General features: G+C 30.3%; 1 protein-coding gene across 1 annotated transcript; it reads right to left on the reverse strand.

The window, feature by feature from the left end:
* Positions 1 to 720: 720 nt before the first annotated feature.
* Positions 721 to 6,113, reverse strand: LOC143548892 (sterol 3-beta-glucosyltransferase UGT80A2-like). The gene is made up of 14 exons (XM_077039938.1): positions 5,999 to 6,113; positions 3,465 to 3,673; positions 3,084 to 3,323; positions 2,886 to 2,997; positions 2,640 to 2,810; positions 2,500 to 2,563; positions 2,364 to 2,421; positions 2,089 to 2,266; positions 1,870 to 2,000; positions 1,689 to 1,791; positions 1,533 to 1,609; positions 1,383 to 1,430; positions 1,136 to 1,283; positions 721 to 940 (listed from the first exon to the last, which is right to left on the reverse strand). The coding sequence occupies exons 1-14, from the start codon at positions 6,102 to 6,104 to the stop codon at positions 771 to 773; spliced, it is 1,815 nt and encodes a 604-aa protein (XP_076896053.1). The 5' UTR covers positions 6,105 to 6,113; the 3' UTR covers positions 721 to 770.
* Positions 6,114 to 22,871: the final 16,758 nt, after the last annotated feature.

Consider the following 22,871-nt stretch of genomic DNA (forward strand, 5'->3'; position numbering starts at 1 on the left):
TTAGGTTCAACGATACGATTTGTTATCAAACAGTTCATAATATTTTACAAATAATTTGCCCTTATACTATTTTATGGTTATCTCAAAGTTTGTTTTTTTAGCAATTGTGATTAAACCATAATGGACAAAACAAATCTGCTCATAGTCGAAATGGGTTAATTTAAATGATAGTATTATCTAACTTAAAAGTCAAATTCATTATTCATGCATTTTTAGTTTTATGTTAATTTGAACGAGCGGTTCAAATTCATATATGGTTCAAAATAGTTTGTTGAAACAATCAGTATTTTCAAACCTGATTGAAACTTTTTCCATTGAATTATTTCCTTTATGAATAATTTATGTTTAAATCCTTCGTCACTATTATAATTAGTGTAATATATAATTTAATTTATGAGAAATTATTATACCTTACTAAATTATTTGGCATTATGAATTTTTTTAAATAATTATAATTATTTTATATGCTTGATTTCACTTATAACTTGTATCAAATATGTAAATATTTTTTTTATTGACATTATATCATTTTTTAGCCAGTGTAATACACGGGTTATTAACCTAGTATAATATAATATCAACTTGCTTCGTCTTTGTCGACCTTAACCAAAATCTTGCCGAACTGTTCTAAAATAACAAAAACAACCCTGACCTAATAAATTATAAGAAAACGTGTGCACCCCATTCATAACTACAAGAAGAAATGATATACTATATAAATATGATGCTTAATGAAATGACACATATACACGTGAACTTGAAAACCACATCTAGTGACAACCAAAACACTTGCGTACTGAGAATAAACCCGACGATGTGGGTGGGGGATCTGACTCGGGCTTGTCCCTGGGTAGATGTCTTAAAAACGCTTTCACCGCTCCATCCACCCCGTCCTCCTTCTCCATTGCCTTTGCAAGTTCCACCGCACTTTCCTTCACCTACAAATTATTTTTAAAAAATATAAATTGAACACAAGTAAAAGAAATACATATATAAATTGAACACGAGTGTTTTGACTTTTAAGTCAACGCAACCCGACATAATAACCTGTTTCAACCGGTTACCCAAGATGTGCAACTTTGTCAAGTCTATTTGTCATGCTGAGACATGAAATAATAAAAATAGGAGGTTAACTTGGGATCTAGCATGAATTTAATTGCATCAACCAACTTGGGAAGTGTAAACTGATCAACTGGTATCGGTGAGGGCCCCACGCCTCTGGCATGAACCCGTTCTCCCCAAAAGGGTTGGTCCCCAAAGAACGGTACAACTGTTGTCGGGCACTAAATAGGAATAACAAGTGAAGAAAAATTCATGCAAAAAATAAAACTTTTTATATATATTACCAAAAAAAAAAAGTGCAAAGAAGTTAAGATTGTCACCGCAGCTTTAAGACCAGCAGCCGTTGTTCCAGCACCTCCATGGTGTACCTATAAACATTAAAATTTAAAATACATTTGTAAATAAATTAATTAAAACCGTCATGACCTATAAATATACATAGTGCGCATAACCGTATAAAGAAGGCTCACCACAGATGCACATTGTAAGAAAAACCAGTCATGAGGGATGTTATCCAATGAGTATACAAAATCCTTTGGCTCTTTCACTAGAGAAACAATGCTTAGTTAAGTTAGATTGATTTTGTGAGAAAGTACTAATAACCATAATGCAGTAACAAAACTTACAATTGCCAAGACCGCCCCAGCCTTTGTTGATGATTCCCCTTTGACCGGTCATTTCTAGGGCTTCAACAATTATCTGTGTCATTTTCTCGGGCTCTTGAACAGGCTGAAAGTGAAATTTTAAAATTTAATACAAACTTTAATAAAAATGGTTGAAAAAAGAAAGAAAAGAACAAATACTCACTAGACTACCGAACCCAATGTAGATAGGCTTCGAGCCCGCTTTAAGCCAGCTCACAAGTTCTTTGGGTGGTTCATAGTTTGAAGCAAGATCCAGAAAACAAAATCCAACCACATCAATCTTTGGTCCCCAATCTGTGAATAGAGAGATCAAATTATAACTTATAGAGTTCAAAATTGAAGTTAAAATATTATTTATATAATTATATTGTGTTCAAGGAACCTTTTGGTTTAGGAACAAGATGAGGGCTCCATATATATCCATGTGGAATATTAGACTCCGAGCCTTGTGAACTGCTTAAATATGTGACTGGACGCAGCTTTAGTTTTTTCTTCCTGACATCATTTATCATGTCTCGTATTCCAAGCCAAATCAAAGAATCCACAATTTGATATGACAGCTGTATTTACGCGTACAAAAACCAGAATTAGAATAAGAAATGAGAATATTAGCATGCCATTTGGTGACTAATGCTTTAAGTCAGAAAATGAACTTACTCTATATCCAGCTGGTTGCTTAACACGCGATAACGGATGAGGAAATTCACTAGTTGGCCTGAATTGAACAAATCAAAAGTGATTTACAATTAGAAAAGTATAAAATATAAATAACACCAAAATCAGAAAGACTTACGTCCAAGGCATTGTAAAAAATATATGAATGGGTATTTTCAGTGCCTCCGCCACATGTGTATGTCCTGTAACATTCAGATGTTAATCATTTATAGACTATAAAATAATTCATTTATAGACTATAAATGATTAAGCACTTACCATATGCTGGAGGATTGGCTATAACTGCCTCTGCTTTAAACGGGATCCCGGTATCTTGATCAGGCTCTTTACATGCCGGAAGTAATGAATAGATGATATCTTTCATTTGGCTTCTTTGAACCGGGATCTCTGAAGGACCCGAGGGCAAGAACCCTTTGTTCTTAACCATGTCTGCATCACATTACAATATCATGAAAAAAAATATACGAAACATCATATTTGAAACATCATATATTTTGAACGTGCATTCAGCAAGAACTTTAGGATCTCCACCTAATGGATAAAACTCCAATCCAGCTGTCAATACAAACTCCTTAAAGTTTGAATGTGTTGCTAGTCTAACTCGATGACCATACTCCTGAAAAAATATATATGAAACATCATTTCACATTCATAAACTATTCAAAATTCCTCATTTCAAAGATACGATAAATGTTTACAGACCTGTAAACGCTTTCCAATTGCAACAAATGGTTGCACGTCACCACGGGTTCCAACAATAAGCATTACAATTTGTAATGGTTGAATGCATGGAAGTTCTGCTGAGTCAGCAAAATCTTCATTGTATACATTTTGAACTTTGCCACTTCCATCCACGAAAGCATTAGCCTCAGCATCTGCAGGTATCTCTAATTCTACCGTTCCATCGGTTTTTACAGTAGCAATTCTGTTCAACAATTTGAGCTGCAATGATTTAAATGTTTAACAGAAATCACAGATATGCGAACATCTAGCAGCTATATCAAATGAATACCATCAAAATATGATAATAACAAAAAACATACGTTCAATGCAGATTATACATAAATAAATCTAGCAATGTACCTTCTGGTTAACAGACATTTTTTGATCAAATATTTGAGATGCGTCTTCTGCAAGTATATTGTTACGCCTAGCTCTTTCTGTTTTTGATTTCTCCAACTTAAGTTGACTAGAAGGCGAGTCTAACTTGTCAGAGCTCGATATTTCTGATTGCAATTTACGCAATTTTCGTTGACCAGAAGATAACTCTAGCTTATGAGAACTTGATATTTCTGCAAAATAAGGCGAATAAACATTTATAAATTAGTAAAGCTGTAAACAAACCGAGCGTTCAACGAACTGTTTGGTGAGAAGCTTTTTTATGTTCGTTCGTTTGATATATGAATGAACATGAACAAGGAATTTCGTTTGATTAAATGAACGAACACAAACAGAGACCATGTTTGTTCAATTGTGTTTGTGAACGTGTTCATTTACGTTCGTTTTTGTCTGTTGTTAAAGTTTTTAATACTTTTAATGACTTTTCTAATCTGTTTAATACCTTTTAATGACTTTTCTAATCATAACATATAAAACTAAGCAAAATTATTAACTATAAAACAAAAATACATATAGTATTATGTCGTTAATTATTATTACTAGACGGGTGCCCGCGCGATGCAGCGGAAACACATACTTTAGTAATCATGTAGCAAATTTATGGGTGTTCATTGTTTCGCTTGAAACTGTGAAACCGTTTGCTGGTTCGGTTTCACGGTTGATTTGAAGCTAACCGTAAATATTGAAGGCATTTTGAACTTTTAGTTATTTACTTATGTGGTATTAGATATGTTCTATTATATATATATATAGTATATAGATATATAGTTAGTTAACATACAACTAAGCAAATTTTATTTAATACGAGTAAGCCTGTTCATTATAACTTTAGTTTAGCCTAAATTCTGGTATGATTTTTTGTCGGTTTTGTTCTTGTTATGATTTTGTCTTCTATTTATTCCAATGAGGTTTATAATTTACGTGACCAAAATTATCTTTGTTTATATTATGATTCTCTTAAATAGCGTATCAGTTGGTATTTAATTTGAAATGAATGTATAGATAGATTAATAATTCTTATTTTAAACTCAATTTATTATCGAACTACAAACCAAATCAGAACCTAACTATAGGTAATGGTTTGCCTTGGTCGGGTTTCAATTTTCAACGGTTCAATTTTGATTTTTGATGAGAAAAAACGTTACTAACGGTTTGGCTCATGGTTTAATTTAAAACCATCAAAACCGGACCGCAACACACCCCAATGCAATTTTTGTTAACTTCGAAAACTATAACAATATGGTAATCAAATTAAAGAGAATAAAATGCTTGTTTTTATGGTGTAAATTTTTTTAAAAATATATTAACGTATGAAAAAGTTATGACCGTTTAATAATCGTGGGGTAAGTTGGGTTAAAAATGAAATTATAAGAATATATAGGTAAAAGATAAAGGACCAATGTTGTAATTATTATTTGAATTTATAAAATTTGAGGGATTAAAATTGTAACTATGAGATTTAAGATGAAAATTACCCTTTATACCCTTAATGAAGATAGTACTATATGCTTTAATGGTTGTAAGCGTCTTAATTACACCGACCATTCTCTGTCAGCCAAATCAAATAAAACATTATTTGTGTTCATCTGAGTTCATTTTCGTTTGTGTTCGTGAACCATTCACGAACAAATTCATTACCTTATTGAACAAACACAAATTTCGTTCGCTTAGCTGTTCGTTAGCCACTCGCTAGTCCGATAAAAGCTTAATTAACGGCCGAACAAAAACAAGTCCTTATTTGGTTCGGTTTGTTTACAGCTAATATTAGCTTCGATGCAGTTAAAACATAATTCACTAATCAGTAAGGTATCAATACCTATCACACAACCGCTCAAATATATTCAAATCTAATCTCACACAATCACTCACCGTTCAATCAACATTTAATTAAATAATAATAATAATAATAATAATAATAATAATAATAAATCTATAATTAAAACCTAACAACCTGAGGAATTAACAGTGCCGTTAGTAACCGAACCACCGGCAGCAACAGCAACATCACCGTTCAATTAAATAATAATAGTAATAATAATAAGTCTAAAACCTAGCAACCTGACGAATTAGCAGTGCCATTAGAAACCGAACAAATTTCGTTCGCTTAGCTGTTCGTTAGCCACTCGCTAGTCCGATAAAAGCTTAATTAACGGCCGAACAAAAACAAGTCCTTATTTGGTTCGGTTTGTTTACAGCTAATATTAGCTTCGATGCAGTTAAAACATAATTCACTAATCAGTAAGGTATCAATACCTATCACACAACCGCTCAAATATATTCAAATCTAATCTCACACAATCACTCACCGTTCAATCAACATTTAATTAAATAATAATAATAATAATAATAATAATAATAATAAATCTATAATTAAAACCTAACAACCTGAGGAATTAACAGTGCCGTTAGTAACCGAACCACCGGCAGCAACAGCAACAGCAACATCACCGTTCAATTAAATAATAATAGTAATAATAATAAGTCTAAAACCTAGCAACCTGACGAATTAGCAGTGCCATTAGAAACCGAACCACCAGCAGTAACAGCAACATGAGCGTCATCTATTTCCGGTCCGGTAACCTGACTTAGCTCCGGTTCAGTCATATTCGGCGGTTATTATCGAGCCAGATCTACAAATACACTGGTGCGTAATATAGAAGCAGCAGGTGCATCAATGGCGTCGTGGTGTAAAGAGTGATATAGAATCTACACGTGGGTGCGAGTGGTGGGAGAATAACGGTGGATATTGGTTTCTGTATGAGGCGGTGCTTTGTTTGTACAAGTTAGTGAAGCGTGTGGGCTCTGGATTTAGTGTTTTTTGCTCTGGAAAGCTGTTTTTGTTTCAAGGTCGTATGGTGGTGGTCAAAGTAAAGCCCGTAACGGTCTTTATTATATGTTTTTGGGTTATTATAAGTAAAACATTTCAAAACATTAAATATTGTTAAATGATAAATGTATGGTAGTCAAATCAGTCCTGAATGCAACTCTTGTACGTGTTAAAAACTTCTTCTATACTCCCATACGTAAAATCATTAACTCCAATATTACGTTTTTGTTCTAAACAAGCCTAGTAGTCAAACATGTGAGAAAGACAAGAAGTGAGAAAGATAAAGATTTCATTAATTAGGTATGATCGCAACTTTCTTACATGAGATACAATGGGATATTTATAAGAAAGGAAAACTTGGAGAAAAAGCTAATCTATATTAGGAGTTGATAACCATAATCTATAATATATATAAACGAAAATCATAAAATCCTACATGTCATGATATGGTCGCTCCCCTCTTTTATGGAAGCCACCAGATTGCTTGATTTTTAAATGGAGACCTCTCATTGATTTAACCCAAATTCATAGGTATGGGTCTTACCAAAACCAAATAACTCTTAAATGGGTTATAACATCTCATTAAATTAAAAATTAATATTACCAATTATTTGATATGAAAATCTTTTAAAATATGGATATACTAAAATTTAATATCCAATTTAAAAAGAGAAAATATTATTTATAATTAATAAATAATTTTATTGTAAAAAACATAAGCGGGTCATGGGTCACCAAATCCAAATGGCTTTTAAACGGGTTATAACATATCATTTATTTATGAAACTCTTTTATCATCAGACCCTAAGTATATTATTAACTTTCTTACAATAAAGAAAATTAAAATTCAAAAAATAAGTATTAAAAATTGAAAAATGTAAAACAACCATTCATTCAAGCCATCAGATTGCTTTATTTGTAAATGAAGGCTTCTCACGCATTTGACCCGAATTCACGAGTAAAGGTCTCATCAAACTCAGATAGCTCTTAAACGAGTTATAACATCTCATTATATTAAAAATTAATCTCATCAAATATGAAAATCCTATAAAATAGGGATATACTAAAAATTAATATCCTATTTTATTTAAAAAAAAGATATTATTTATAATTAAGAAACAACTTTATAATAAAGAAAATAAACAGGTAATGGGTATCACCAAACCCAGATAGCTTTTAAACCGGATTATAACATATCATTTATTTGTGAAACCATTTTATCATCAAACCTCAAGTATATTAATTATTAACTTTCTTACAATAAATAAAATTAAAATCTATATATATATATATATATATATATATATATATATATATCTACGTATTTTAATAAAGTAAAATAAATGTGAACACTTGTCATGTTTTGGTTAATTCTTATAAATTTTTTCCCTCCAAAACTAATATACCCTAATATATGTAATAAATCAATAATTATTTATTTTCCCTTAACACTATATTTATATAATATCTATATATTTTTATAAATATAATTATTAACATATTATTTTACTATATATTCAAAATACTTGGTGAATTCCAAAAATCAACAATAAATCATGTTTCTCAAATGAAAATTGTTTCGGGTTTTTTGTTGAACTTAAATTTGATTTTATGGGTCAGAAGTTGGTAAATAGATAGTTTGGTACAAGTTAACTACATTTTGGTCAAAATTTATTAGGGTCAAAAATGAAAATTTTGAGTATTTTTAAAAGTTTGAGAATGCAAAATAGATTTATCATCAAATTTGTTATGGGTTCAAAGTGTTGACTGTAAAATGTCAAAAGTATAAAAATTAAAATTTTAAAAATGATTCGGGTTTCAAATTTATTTTAAGGGCATTTTTTGAAATAATCAAAAGGTTCGGGATTTGACAAATTGAGAATTTTCCCCAACTATTAAAATTTAAGAAAACATTGCGAACACTTTCGACATGCCACCCCCATGCCTATCAATGCTTAACTTTTATCAAATTTGAATATTTATGTTAACATTAATTTTTCTTTCAATGGTGATCAGAACATCGTATGGGAAGCATGACATGCTAAACTATGCTCAAATGAAATAAAATATTCACAAATTTGAATGGGTTAACATGTTGTTTTTTATGTTGTCAATATGACAAAGTCGAGAAACCCTCTGAAATTTATCAAAATATTTTTCATGGTGTAGCTTAGAAAAATATAGTTCTTGAAAAATATCTATTGTTAAATTTAATGTTCTACTTTCCTTTGATGGGTGGTAAATTGAGAAATATATCAATAAAGGTAACGCTCCTTTTGTATTTAGGCTGAATGGTTAGAACTACTATCGTATGAGAAGTCTTATTTCCGAAATTAGTTCATAACCAAAATTCTTTTATACATATATGACACCGAGAATGAATTTTTCAATAGAAAGAAGCATTCTCGGGTACGTTTTTGCACGGACATTTTTTTATTAAGTTCGTTTAAAAAAATCATTTTGTGATATAAATAAAATCAATTTATGTACACATTGTATAGATACAAGCATAGATGTAATACATTTTTTTTTTCATATACGCTATGCAATTATTTGTTTTACTTATAATTTTATAATTTAAATTATCTCGTGTGTGACACAGGCTCTAAAACTAGTATATATATATATATATATTAAAAACGAATAATGTAAAACAACACCGATATCTTTTATCATCAAACCCTAAGTATATTATTAACTTTCTTACAGTAAAGAAAATTCAAACCCAAATAGCTTTTAAACCAGATAATGTGTCAAACGGATTGATAGTCGATAATATTTAAGATGTAGATATATAAATTGGTCAGCCCAAAGATATCCAATTTATTGGACGGGTTAAATATAGCAATTAAAACCCGATTATGTTTTTCTCATATTTTTGTTATTAGGCTTGGTTCACAACAATATGTTAGATGTTGACTTTTATCCTTGTTTTTTGGTAAGTTCTTTATTCCCTCGTTAATTTATATTGTGTGTGCTTTTAACTATAAACATTCAGTTGAATTAGTATATTTTTCTCATATTTTTGTTACTAGGCTTGGTTCACAACAATATGTTAAATGTTAAGACTTTTCTCCTAGTTTTATGTAAGTTCTTTATTCCCTTGTTAATTTATATTGTGTGTGTGCATTTAACTATAAACATTCGGTTTAATTAATATATTTTTTCTCATATTTTTGTTACTAGGCTTGGTTCACAACAATATGTTAATTGTTAAGACTTTTCTCCTAGTTTTATGTAAGTTCTTTATTCCCTTGTTAATTTATATTGTGTGTGTGCATTTAACTATAAACATTCGGTTTAATTAATATATTTTTTCTCATATTTTTGTTACTAGGCTTGGTTCACAACAATATGTTAATTGTTAAAGACTTTTCTCCTAGTTTTATGTAAGTTCTTTATTCCCTTGTTAATTTATATTGTGTGTGTGCTTTTAACTTTAAACATTCGGTTTAATTAATATATTTTGTAGTGTTATTAATCTTAAAACAAATTTGTGTAACTTTTATGTTGGGAAAACACATTTCTTATTAAAAACACTGACGAGAGTTCTTTTCAATGTGATGTAATGATAGAAAGCCTGAGTTTCTTAATGGAGATCTAGGTTTGAATCACAGACAACACTTTAGGGAGGACATGGGTGGCTCAATGAAGGATGACCGGGATCTTTGTGATCTCTGGTTCAATCCCAAGGCCATCCGAGTTTTACCACCAATGGGCCTTAGGGTGAGTGGGTTTCCCGGAACTGGAGATAACTTGAAGGCGCTTATGGGTTCCACACGTCTAGCTTAGGCCAGCTAGCAGTGGAATTTTGCCATTGAGTCACTTCATACGGAATACCTAGACAATTCTCTGTTTGTTGACCGTTATAAAAACACTAACAATAATAGTTAAATTACTAATTGTTTCTGGATTTAGTGCTTTTTGCACTAGAAAGTTATTTCATGAACATTAGTAGGTGCGTTAAATCAAAACCTAACGGCAGGGGTGTGCAACGAGTAAAACCCGAACCGGAACCATAACTGTTTATATGGAATTTTTAAATCCGAAACCGGACCGTATATAAATGGGTCGGTCCGGGTTTTGAGACGGGTTTAGCAGTTTTCACTGGTTTGTTATAAACCAACAAAAACAGGTTTCAAACAAGATTTATAGAACAAAATCAACATAACTAATAGCAAATAACTTTTATATAGTCAATCCAAAAAAACAAAATGAACAAAACTAGCAGCAAGTATCCAAATTCATCCAACACTAATAATCAAAGCTCCTGCACTAACACTAGGTTGTTTTAAACAAATAGGCTGAAATAATTCATCAAAAAGAATTAAAACAAATTCATCCAAAATACAGATTGATGAAGAAGAATAAACAACCGGCTCTTGAATTGCTTGAACTTAGGTTGAAGTTGAAGAATAAGCAGTTGTCCAATTTAAGTCTCCAACCCTAGGTTTATATTATAACATCTTTAGATGAATCCTAGCAATTGTGTTTGCAATAATGTTGCATAATAGTTATTGTTATTATTTAGACAATTGCTTTAAAGGAGGAGTAGGTTTATTTATGATATTAGGGGATATTTAATGTAATTTGTTTGGCTATATATGGAGTATTTACGTATGGAATGAATATGCAAGAATATTTGAGTCAGTCTCCTTCTATCTTATAGTTTTGGAAAACCTAATTAGATCTATAGGTGTTTTGATAACAATTGGTGAACTTCGATTCACGTTACCGGTGTTTAGGACTTGGATTATTGTTACGGTAACATATTGGTTACTAATTGAACTTGTGGCTCGCGGTTTAGAGAATGGTTTACCCTTTACACCCACACCATTTACTGCTGGTGTTCAAAATCCATTCAAAAAAACAACCCCTCTCATATGCTCCGAAACCAACCCCAAAACGGGGAACCCTCACTTATGTTGTCTGCACTGAAACTAGCCCTAACTAGCGCCATCACCCGTACCACCTGCACTGAAACCAACCCCGCAGCTACCGAACCGCCCACCCCAAAACGGGGACCAAGATCCGCAACCGTGCTGGTGCTAAAACCCGCTCAATCAGCTGTTCAAAACGTGTCGAAGAAGGTTGCAAAATCAGCAATGACAAAATCAAAGGGTTAGTTGAGAAGCCTGAGTGGCATCCACTGTGGCATTCCATTTGCTCAGTCCCGAATACTCTCGGGCAAACCGACTGGCGTCCACCTTGGAGAGGGTTAAGCTAAAGATTCTATGGATGCTCCAAATTTCTTTTTGTTATTTTGTGATTCTTGATGTCAAGAATTTTTTTAAGGGTGGAGTATTGTTACGTAATTATTATTATTATTATTATTATTTAAAAAATTAAGTTAACGGAGGAGTATGTTTATTTATGATATTAGGGAGGGTGTTTAATGCAATTTGTTTGACTATACATGGAGTATTTACGTATGGAATGAATATGCAAGAATATTTGAGTAAATCTCCTTCTATCTTCTAGTTTTCTTCCTCTATAAGGGCTCTTAGCATTCTCACCCTATTCTCTATAAATATGTGAGGGAAGTTTGTAAATTATAGGGTGGGGTGATGAGTGGTTGTGAGTGTAAATTATAGGGTGGAGAGAGAAATGTATTGATTTTTTGTAAATTTGGGGAAACATTTGGGGAAACATTGTTTTCCCTATTTATTTTTTAATATTTGTTGGATTGGTTGTGAGTAGAGGAGAGAGAAAACTGTAATGATAAATGTATAAAAAATACTATTTAATTAAGCATGAGAGAGAAATGTAGTGTTTTTTAGTGTAATTATAGGGATAGAGATGGGGAACGGATTGAGAATGCTCTAACCCTATCAAATAATAAAGGATAATTAGGTACGTGACTTTTCAAAAATCTTGTTACCTTTAAAACTTCACAGGTTCAACGGGGTTTGACATTTTCGATGTGTAACATCCCGTTTGTGGATAAAAAATATTTGAAATTTATATCAGTAAATGAGTGTGTAACAGGTAAAACGACAAATGCAAATATAAGGTGTTTAAACGAGCGTCGGGAACAATCTAGTCTTGTTTAAAAGATATATAATAAATTTATAATTATAAGAAGAATTATTAAATATAAAGTAAATAAATCAAAGTGATAGTGTGAATTAAGTGTATTAAATAATAACAACAATAAGAAGAAAAAAATAGTATTATGTTAAAATAAAAGTGATAATATGGACTTGACTTGGAGTCTTACGAAGTAAGCAAATTGAGATAAGGGTGCCAAGAAAATAAATAGTATATTATATAATGGATAAGGTTGAGGAATCTTCAACCTTAAGTCTTGTGCGTAAGCCTTACCATCACATGCATATATGTATCTATATATCCCTTGAAGTATACAAAATAGACAAAAAAAATTGAGGATAATATGGACTTGACTTGGAGTCTTACGGTGTAAGCAAATTGAGATAAGGGTGCCAAGAAAATAAATAGTATATTATATAATGGATAAGGTTGAGGAATCTTCAACCTTAAGTCTTGTGCGTAAGCCTTACCATCACATGCATATATGTATCTATATATCCCTTGAAGTATACAAAATAGACAAAAAAAAAAATTGAGGGATCCATACATAATAAGGTTAATAGACATGGTAGCTTCAGTATGAAGTAGAGAAAGTTTCAACCAAGGATAATCGACTCACTCAAATTATTACTAACTTCAAGAGGTAAGTACACGGAACCATAATCATGTTATTTTATCGCGTGCTATACGTGTTTATTTAGTACTCAAATATATGATTATTTGGAAAATGATTTATGAGATTATGGTTCTAAGTATATGAATTGGTGGCTTAAAAAGGGGCTATAGTTTGGAAATAAATATGGTGGTAAGCCCCTAATAAATATATATGGGTTACGAGTCTCGAGAGTTTTAGTAATTAAAACTCTAAAATTTTGGTATCATTGTGTATAAAAAGATTTCGGGAGTTGAAATCTCAAGGAGTTCGGGTGTTGAACTCCAAATACAAGGGGGAGTTAATAACCCACATGGGTTAAAAATGAGCTCATAAGGAATTGGGTGTTGAATTCTCAAAGAATAACGAGGAGTAAAAATAAGGATTTCGGGTGTTGAAATCCCAAGGAATTTGGGTGTTAAATTCCATATGAAAATAAAACATATTTTTAGTGTACTTACTTAGCGAAAGCTAATAAAAATATATTTTTAGATTTAAGATTATTAGTTCAAGTAAGTTATTATCCATGAAATTTAAGATTATATCTAAGTTTAAGAAACTTATGAATTTTATAAACCACATATTATAACAAATATTTAATAAGTGTGCAAAATTTAAACACATAGGGATTATTTTTAAGTGTAATTTTAAAATTATTAAGGCAAGTATTTATATCTCTGTTTCAAATTAATTATGAGAATTTTCCTTATAAGACCCAAGAGATTCAAATATTTAAAAGTATTTTAAAATTAAAAAGAACAAGGGTCCAACATGCTTCCGTACCTTTTTCCCGTTTTGACCAAGATATCGCCGGGTTACACCAGGAGTCTTTTTACTAGGTTATTCCAGACCAAACCTAAGTAGCCTTAGGTAACTCCTCTCTGGCTCCTTCAACAATATTCAGCTCAACCAGGTTTCGTTTCCTACTTCCGGTGTATGGTAAAAAGGAACAGTTCGTAGTTGGAGATTTCCTCTTTTTAAAAGAGAAATACTTCTAAATAGGAAGAACACTCAAAGGTATTATAAGGAAAGTGAAAGTTTTTATTTCATGATGGGTATTTTACAATGAAGATGTGAAAGAAAGTACATAAGTAAATACAAACACTCTTATTTTTAATACATGAAAGCTTAAACACTCTTTTTTGAAATTTTGTTCCATGCTCGATGATCTTCTTCTTCCTTTTTTTTCTTCTTATATAGGCCCCTTATCCCTTTAGATAGACTTCACCACTTTGTCATCTATATCTTGTTTCCATGTGATATTCTTTTTCTTGAAATTCTCCATTGTCAGATCATTGAATTTGGTGTTGAGATTCCTCATGGAAACTTGAACTTTGGCTTTTCTTTTCTCTTGCATCCATGTTCCCTATGGGAACTCTAACATTTGGATTTATATGATCCATGCATTCCAACTTTTGTATGTATCTCATGAGAGTTTATCCATTATTTATTAAATCATTAATTTATGAAATCTTATTTTTATAAGATTAATTAAAATCTTAATCTTCAGATGATGTTTGACTCTCTTTAGGAGAATCAATAATCATATTGTCCTTTTTCTTAGAACAAGCCGGACAAACATTGTGTTGATGTTTTCTGGTTAAGCACAGTTTATATTGAGCTTGAGGACTTGATGCTATAACACCAGTATCCAAAAATCTGATTTTATTCTCTATATATTTTTTAGCTGCTAGAGGAGTTCTCCTTGCTGGAGCTATCATAACAGAGGAATGCATCTTACTTCCTCCATAAGTTCTAAATTCTCTTTTAAAAATATTTTCTAAAGTACAAAGAACTATCTTCATATCAAGTGCTCTTCTGTTATGAATATCATTTTCATTAAAACTTTGAAAAGTTTTTAATCTTTCTGTCTCTATATTGTAAGAAAGAGATGCATGAACTTTTTCTATTATAATCAGATGATATGCAGGGTAATTATTGTTTTTATAAAAATCAGGCCCTGCAGAAAATAGTTTTAACACCATAACATCACTTGGAGTAATAGTAGAGTTATATAGATAACTGTCCCTTACTCCGTCCCTAACCCATTTTGGTAAAAAGGAAATTTCTGGGAAATTTGGTGATGTAAGATATATTGAATTTATTGATCCAAAATCATACCAGTATCTTATTTCTTCAGGGGAAAAAAAATGCTTTCACCAACATTTTTTATTTTCGGAGTCAAAGTCTATTTTTTTAAGTATCCCACTCCAATAATATTCTGAAGCATCTGTTTCTAATATCAAATCATCGTTTTCTTTAGGTAATTGTAATTTTGGTAAGTTCCTACAATATTCTTTTATATTTTTCACTTGGTCTTCTAAGCTTTTATCAAAACTAAATATCTTATCTTTCTTTAATAGGTTTTGAAAAGGCTTTCTTATATCTGCGAGATTTTTAATAAAATCTGAAGCATAATTCAATATACCAAGAAAACTTTGTACTTGCTTTTTATCTATTAATTTATTAGGAAATGATATAATTTTTTCAAGAATATGGCTCTGGAGTTCTATTCCTTTACCATCTATTTTCATACCTAAAAAATCAATATTATCTTTTAGTAAGCTAGTTTTTCGTTCAGATAGGGCTAAACCATGTTCTATACATAAATCTATAAATATATCAAGATGTTTTAAATGATTATTGATATTATCAGATAATATTAAAATGTCATCAATATAAACAAAAATAAAATCGTAATTTTTGAATATAGTATCCATTTTTCTTTGAAAAATCTGTGGTGCATTTTTTAATCCAAAAGGCATCACAAGCCATTCATACTGACCTTGAGGGGTGGAGAATGCAGTTTAACTAATACTATCAGGATGCATTTTTATTTGCCAAAATCCACTTTTACAATCAAACTTAGAAAATATCTTTTTATTTTTAGTCCAGTTTATTAAACTTTCTTTATGGGGTAAGAAATATCCATCAAAAACAGTATTATCATTTAATTTTTTATAGTTTATTACCATTCTAGGTTTTCCCCTTATTATTTCTGCATGTTTTCTTACCAGGAATGCAGGAGAACTATGTGGGCTGTGGCTAGATCTAATTAATCTCAAATCTAAAAGTTCTTTTAATTGGGTGCTAAATTCTTTTTCGTCTTCTGGATTATATCTCATGGGCTTTATTCTTATTTCCTTATCTTTATCTTTCATTTCTAATTTTGCTGTTATATGATTTTTATTCCAAAATTGTAATGGATTATCTGTATAACATTGTTTAAGCTTATGCTTTATATTTTCAATATGGATATCTAAATTTCTTAGATTTACTTGATAGTCTAATGGTTTTTCTGGGTAACATTGTAAAATCGGGATTCCTTTTTCAAGTTTTGGGTTTGGTTTGTAGCCTATATCACCACGCTTGCTGACGCGTTTTGTAAAATTAATTGTAAATTTTCTTCCGTATGCATTTTTTATTCTTTTAACAACTATTAAGTGGTGGCATGGTGTTTTTAATATTATTTGATATGCTATTATATCAAAAGTTATCTTATTAAATCTTTCTAAAAAATCACTTCCTAATAATACGTCTGATCCTGAATCATAAAGTAAAATGAAGGACATTTAACTAGATATGATCCTAACAATATTATTGGATTTCTTATTCCTCTTCTTAAAGAGACTATATCCTTAGAAAAACTAATACCATTACAAGGTGTTAAATCCTCATGGTATTCTTCTGGAAAGCATTCTGATTTACAAATACTTAATCCTGAACCACTATCTATGTAAGCTGCAAAATACTCGGCTTTATAATCTTTATAAGTGATTCCTATTGGAATATAAATACTTCTAGGGCTTGTCATTTTGGTATATATATTAGTTTATCATATCGTGTTATTTTTAACCCGTAGAAGGTTATCTGATATGGTTTAACATTTTCTAAAAATGTCAATCCTAACATAATTTCTAATGTGTCGTTTTCATCCTCATTACTTATTAGTAATCTTAATGGAATTTTTTCATCTCCAAATTTTATCATAGTTTCCACAGCTTCATTAATCTCATGTAGTTCACCATTAAAATTAGTATACTGGTGAGGTTCGTCTAATGGATATTTTTGTAAATTCTTACAAAGTTTGAAATTTATATAGTTTCCATTTGCACCTGTATCTATTAAAATGTTTACATGAGAATATTTATTTCCATTAAAGTATTCTCCTTGTATTTTGTAATTTTTTATAGTATCTTCTTTTGCTTTAATTATGTCAGAGAATCTATTAGAATTTGTATCTCTTATTAAATGGTGACTAATTACACTTTTATTAGAAAATGATAATCTAGAAGAAACATTATTAGATAATAATAACGGTTTATCTTGTAAATCAAGACTTAATGGTCTTGAATCTATTTCTTCTATTTTAGGTAAGGTAGGCGTTTGTATCTGACACACATCATTAAATAAAAAAGGAAAATCTATTGTGTCTTTTATACTAAAACAATCGGAATGATGAGTATTCGATATTGAATAAGAGATAGCATATGTAATAGAATATGGCCTGTTTTGTTGTTTAAAGAAATCTTTTCTTTTAAAATCTTGTAATAAACTTAACGTTTTATCAAAATCCTTGTCTTGAATATGATAGGAAATTCTTGGATAAATATTAAATTTAAGTTTTCCATATTGTAAATTTCCTCTTAATATTCCAAGACACGCTTCTTCTCTATTTTGGATCCTATTGTCCATGATTGCTAATTCTATAGGAGTATCTATACCTTCTTTAAATGTGGATTTTATTATTATTTGGATGGCTCCAACGTGAACCCATCCTAAAGTATTTCTTATTTCTGGTCTTACCTTTTGTATTTTTTCTTGAATATCCTTTTTAGATAATAAAGGTATCATAACTTTATTGGATGTTATATTAATATCTAGAGCCCTTTCTTGAATGTTTAATCCATAATATAAATGATGATCTCTAGGTTTTATTCCTAATCTTTGTAAAGTATTCAATTTAAATCCTGAATAGTTTGATAACGAAAAATTTTCATGTTGTATTTGCTTAAGCTTTTTCTTATCTATTAAAATTTCTTGTTTATATTCTCCTAACTGTTCATTTTGACAATCGATTATGTTATTATTTATTTTACTACTAGAGGCTGTATCCAATCTATTCATCTTCAGATGACGTATATTCTGTTTCAGTTAAAATAAATATACTTTCATCAGAGTCTATTTCTTGAAAATCATTTATTGGTATAAAATCTCCTTCTTCGATCATTTTTCCTATATCCTCGTCTATTTCAAATATTTTAAGATTCTTTTTAAACTTTTTTGGACATTCATTTGCATAATGACCCTTTTCATGACAGAAATAACATTTACATTCCTTAGGACCTCGTTTTCTTTTATAAGTAGGCTTAAACGTCTTCTTATATCCCTTTCTCTTATAGTATTTTGTTTTACGCTTTTTAAAATATCTTTTTCTAAAATGAGTTCTTTTCTTATATTTTCTTTTTATCTTTCCATAATAATATGAACTATCACATCCAATCATTAAAGGCATTTTTGGACTACTACAACATAAAGATATTTTTCTTTTTAATCCCTTGCTTAATTTAGCTAATATAGCATCTCCGCACCATTCACTTAATTTATCTCTAACATGAGTTATTCTTTTTCCTAACGTATCAGCTGTTCCTGGATTATAAGTTTTTATTAATCTTTGTCCCCAAGGGTCTGGTATTTTTGCAAAAAATAATGCTAAATAACTATTCATATCCGGTACTTGATTATATATATGGTAATAATAATCTTGAAATACACAAATATATCTATCTATTTCACATATGTCACATAATTGTAATCTTATTAAGGCTGTTGAGTATTTTTCGATAGTTGCTGGGTCTTTTATAATATTTCCTTCTCCACAAAATTCTAACCTAAAGGCTTCCACTGCTCTTGTTATTATGTTTGCTATTATTTCATCTTGTTCAAATATTGTTCTCTTTATATCTAAAGGTAAATTTTGCCAATATCTTAAAGCACTATTTATTAAAGTTCTTTCTAAGAATCCTTGAAGTGTTTCAATATCCATTCTATTAACAGAAACTGCTATTCTTAAAGCTGTTTCCCATTTATCTATTGCTTCTTCCGTATTTTTTATACAATCTACGTCTAAATATATTCCAAAGGGATTAATCGGTTCATTTTTCATATTCTGGTATGGTTTATAATTATCTTCATTTTTTATTGTTGATTTTACAGCAGCGTATCCTTGTGCTGACCTACGGGTTTCATCTCTTATTGGAATTTTAGGATTTGTACTTGAGCTTGTTTGTTCAGTATCATTAATATTAAAGTTTTCCTCATTAGCCTTTATATTTATAAAATTATCATTTAATTCCATATCCCCTATCTTTGTTATTAAATTTTCTATTTCAGGAGATACGTAAACTTCGCTTTCAGGGTCGTCTGAGCTCATTTCTAATTTCTTTTATATTCTTTAGGAATTTTCATATTTTGTAAAAGTTGAACTAAAGGTTCCTGAAATCTATTTGGGGTTATTTTGTTTTTTCTATTTGGGAACGCTGCTTCTAATAAATCTATAATCGTATCTAATTTAAAAATTATTTTATCTCCATAAAATATAATTGTTTTTTGTAATTCTATCATATCTCTATCTATTTTTAAAGAGTTTTCTGTTTCTTTCTTACAATAATTGGTTTATAACTATTTTCTGCAGGGCCTGATTTTTATAAAAACAATAATTACCCTGCATATCATATGATTATAATAGAAAAAGTTCATGCATCTCTTTCTTACAATATAGAGACAGAAAGATTAAAAACTTTTCAAAGTTTTAATGAAAATGATATTCATAACAGAAGAGCACTTGGTATGAAGATAGTTCTTTGTACTTTAGAAAATATTTTTAAAAGAGAATTTAGAACTTATGGAGGAAGTAAGATGCATTCCTCTGTTATGATAGCTCCAGCAAGGAGAACTCCTCCAGCAGCTAAAAAATATATAGAGGATAAAATCAGATTTTTGGATACTGGTGTTATAGCATCAAGTCCTCAAGCTCAATATAAACTGTGCTTAACCAGAAAACATCAACACAATGTTTGTCCGGCTTGTTCTAAGAAAAAGGACAATATGATTATTGATTCTCCTAAAGAGAGTCAAACATCATCTGAAGATTAAGATTTTAATTAATCTTATAAAAATAAGATTTCATAAATTAATGATTTAATAAATAATGGATAAACTCTCATGAGATACATACAAAAGTTGGAATGCATGGATCATATAAATCCAAATGTTAGAGTTCCCATAGGGAACATGGATGCAAGAGAAAAGAAAAGCCAAAGTTCAAGTTTCCATGAGGAATCTCAACACCAAATTCAATGATCTGACAATGGAGAATTTCAAGAAAAAGAATATCACATGGAAACAAGATATAGATGACAAAGTGGTGAAGTCTATCTAAAGGGATAAGGGGCCTATATAAGAAGAAAAAAAAGGAAGAAGAAGATCATCGGGCATGGAACAAAATTTCAAAAAAGAGTGTTTAAGCTTTCATGTATTAAAAATAAGAGTGTTTGTATTTACTTATGTACTTTCTTTCACATCTTCATTGTAAAATACCCATCATGAAATAAAAACTTTCACTTTCCTTATAATACCTTTGAGTGTTCTTCCTATTTAGAAGTATTTCTCTTTTAAAAAGAGGAAATCTCCAACTACGAACTGTTCCTTTTTACCATACACCGGAAGTAGGAAACGAAACCTGGTTGAGCTGAATATTGCTGAAGGAGCCAGAGAGGAGTTACCTAAGGCTACTTAGGTTTGGTCTGGAATAACCTAGTAAAAAGACTCCTGGTGTAACAAGGCGATATCTTGGTCAAAACGGGAAAAAGGTACGGAAGCATGTTGGACCCTTGTTCTTTTTAATTTTAAAATACTTTTAAATATTTGAATCTCTTGGGTCTTATAAGGAAAATTCTCATAATTAATTTGAAACAGAGATATAAATACTTGCCTTAATAATTTTAAAATTACACTTAAAAATAATCCCTATGTGTTTAAATTTTGCATACTTATTAAATATTTGTTATAATATGTGGTTTATAAAATTCATAAGTTTCTTAAACTTAGATATAATCTTAAATTTCATGGATAATAACTTACTTGAACTAATAATCTTAAATCGTTCATATTGGAAATTTTCTTCCGTATGCATTTTTTATTCTTTTAACAACTATTAAGTGGTGGCATGGTGTTTTTAATATTATTTGATATGCTATTATATCAAAAGTTATCTTATTAAATCTTTCTAAAAAATCACATCCTAATAATACATCTGATCCTGAATCATAAAAGTAGAATGAAGTACATTTAATTGGAAATTTTCTTCCGTATGCATTTTTTATTGTTTTAACAACTATTAAGTGGTGGCATGGTGTTTTTAATATTATTTGATATGCTATTATATCAAAAGTTATCTTATTAAATCTTTCTAAAAAATCACTTCCTAATAATACGTCTGATCCTGAATCATAAAAGTAGAATGAAGGACATTTAACTAGATATGATCCTAACAATATTATTGGATTTCTTATTCCTCTTCTTAAAGAGACTATATCCTTAGAAAAACTAATACCATTACAATGTGTTAAATCCTCATGGTATTCTTCTGGAAAGCATTCTGATTTACAAATAGACTTGGAGTCTTACGGAGTAAGCAAATTGAGATAAGGGTGCCAAGAAAATAAATAGTATATTATATAATGGATAAGGTTGAGGAATCTTCAACCTTAAGTCTTGTGCGTAAGCCTTACCATCACATGCATATATGTATCTATATATCCCTTGAAGTATACAAAATAGACAAAAAAAAATTGAGGATAATATGGACTTGACTTGGAGTCTTACGGAGTAAGCAAATTGAGATAAGGGTGCCAAGAAAATAAATAGTATATTATATAATGGATAAGGTTGAGGAATCTTCAACCTTAAGTCTTGTGCGTAAGCCTTACCATCACATGCATATATGTATCTATATATCCCTTGAAGTATACAAAATAGACAAAAAAAAAATTGAGGGATCCATACATAATAAGGTTAATAGACATGGTAGCTTCAGTATGAAGTAGAGAAAGTTTCAACCAAGGATAATCGACTCACTCAAATTATTACTAACTTCAAGAGGTAAGTACACGGAACCATAATCATGTTATTTTATCGCGTGCTATACGTGTTTATTTAGTACTCAAATATATGATTATTTGGAAAATGATTTATGAGATTATGGTTCTAAGTATATGAATTGGTGGCTTAAAAAGGGGCTATAGTTTGGAAATAAATATGGTGGTAAGCCCCTAATAAATATATATGGGTTACGAGTCTCGAGAGTTTTAGTAATTAAAACTCTAAAATTTTGGTATCATTATGTATAAAAAGATTTCGGGAGTTGAAATCTCAAGGAGTTCGGGTGTTGAACTCCAAATACAAGGGGGAGTTAATAACCCTCATGGGTTAAAAATGAGCTCATAAGGAATTGGGTGTTGAATTCTCAAAGAATAACGAGGAGTAAAAATAAGGATTTCGGGTGTTGAAATCCCAAGGAATTTGTGTGTTAAATTCCATATGAAAATAAAACATATTTTTAGTGTACTTACTTAGCGAAAGCTAATAAAAATATATTTTTAAAATATTTTCAGGAAAAGCACCCCTAGATGGTTGAAGCTTCATGGACGTGACTGGACTAACAAAAAAAACCACACTCTCGTGTTTAATAGTTTGTATAATAAAGTTTGTTGTTAAACATATATGTTTTCTTGTATAATATAAAATAATACGTCACCACGAGTGACATATTTTGGATGTA

Source organism: Bidens hawaiensis, unplaced genomic scaffold, assembly GCF_021521415.1.
Source record: "Bidens hawaiensis isolate Kalapana, Puna unplaced genomic scaffold, B.hawaiensis_p1.1 tig00015313_1, whole genome shotgun sequence".
In the NCBI taxonomy this organism is placed as follows: Eukaryota; Viridiplantae; Streptophyta; class Magnoliopsida; order Asterales; family Asteraceae; genus Bidens; species Bidens hawaiensis.

What these genes read in the sequence shown, in the direction of transcription:
- LOC143548892 (XM_077039938.1), bottom strand. Translation starts at nt 6,104, where the DNA reads ATGACTGAACCGGAGCTAAGTCAGGTTACCGGACCGGAAATAGATGAC. An exon ending in TCCTAAAGTTCTTGCTGAAT is followed by an intron (nt 2,811 to 2,885) that starts GCACGTTCAAAA and finishes AATGTGATGCAG; the next exon opens with ACATGGTTAAGAACAAAGGG. An exon ending in TAAATTCATGCTAGATCCCA is followed by an intron (nt 941 to 1,135) that starts AGTTAACCTCCT and finishes AAAATAATTTGT; the next exon opens with AGGTGAAGGAAAGTGCGGTG.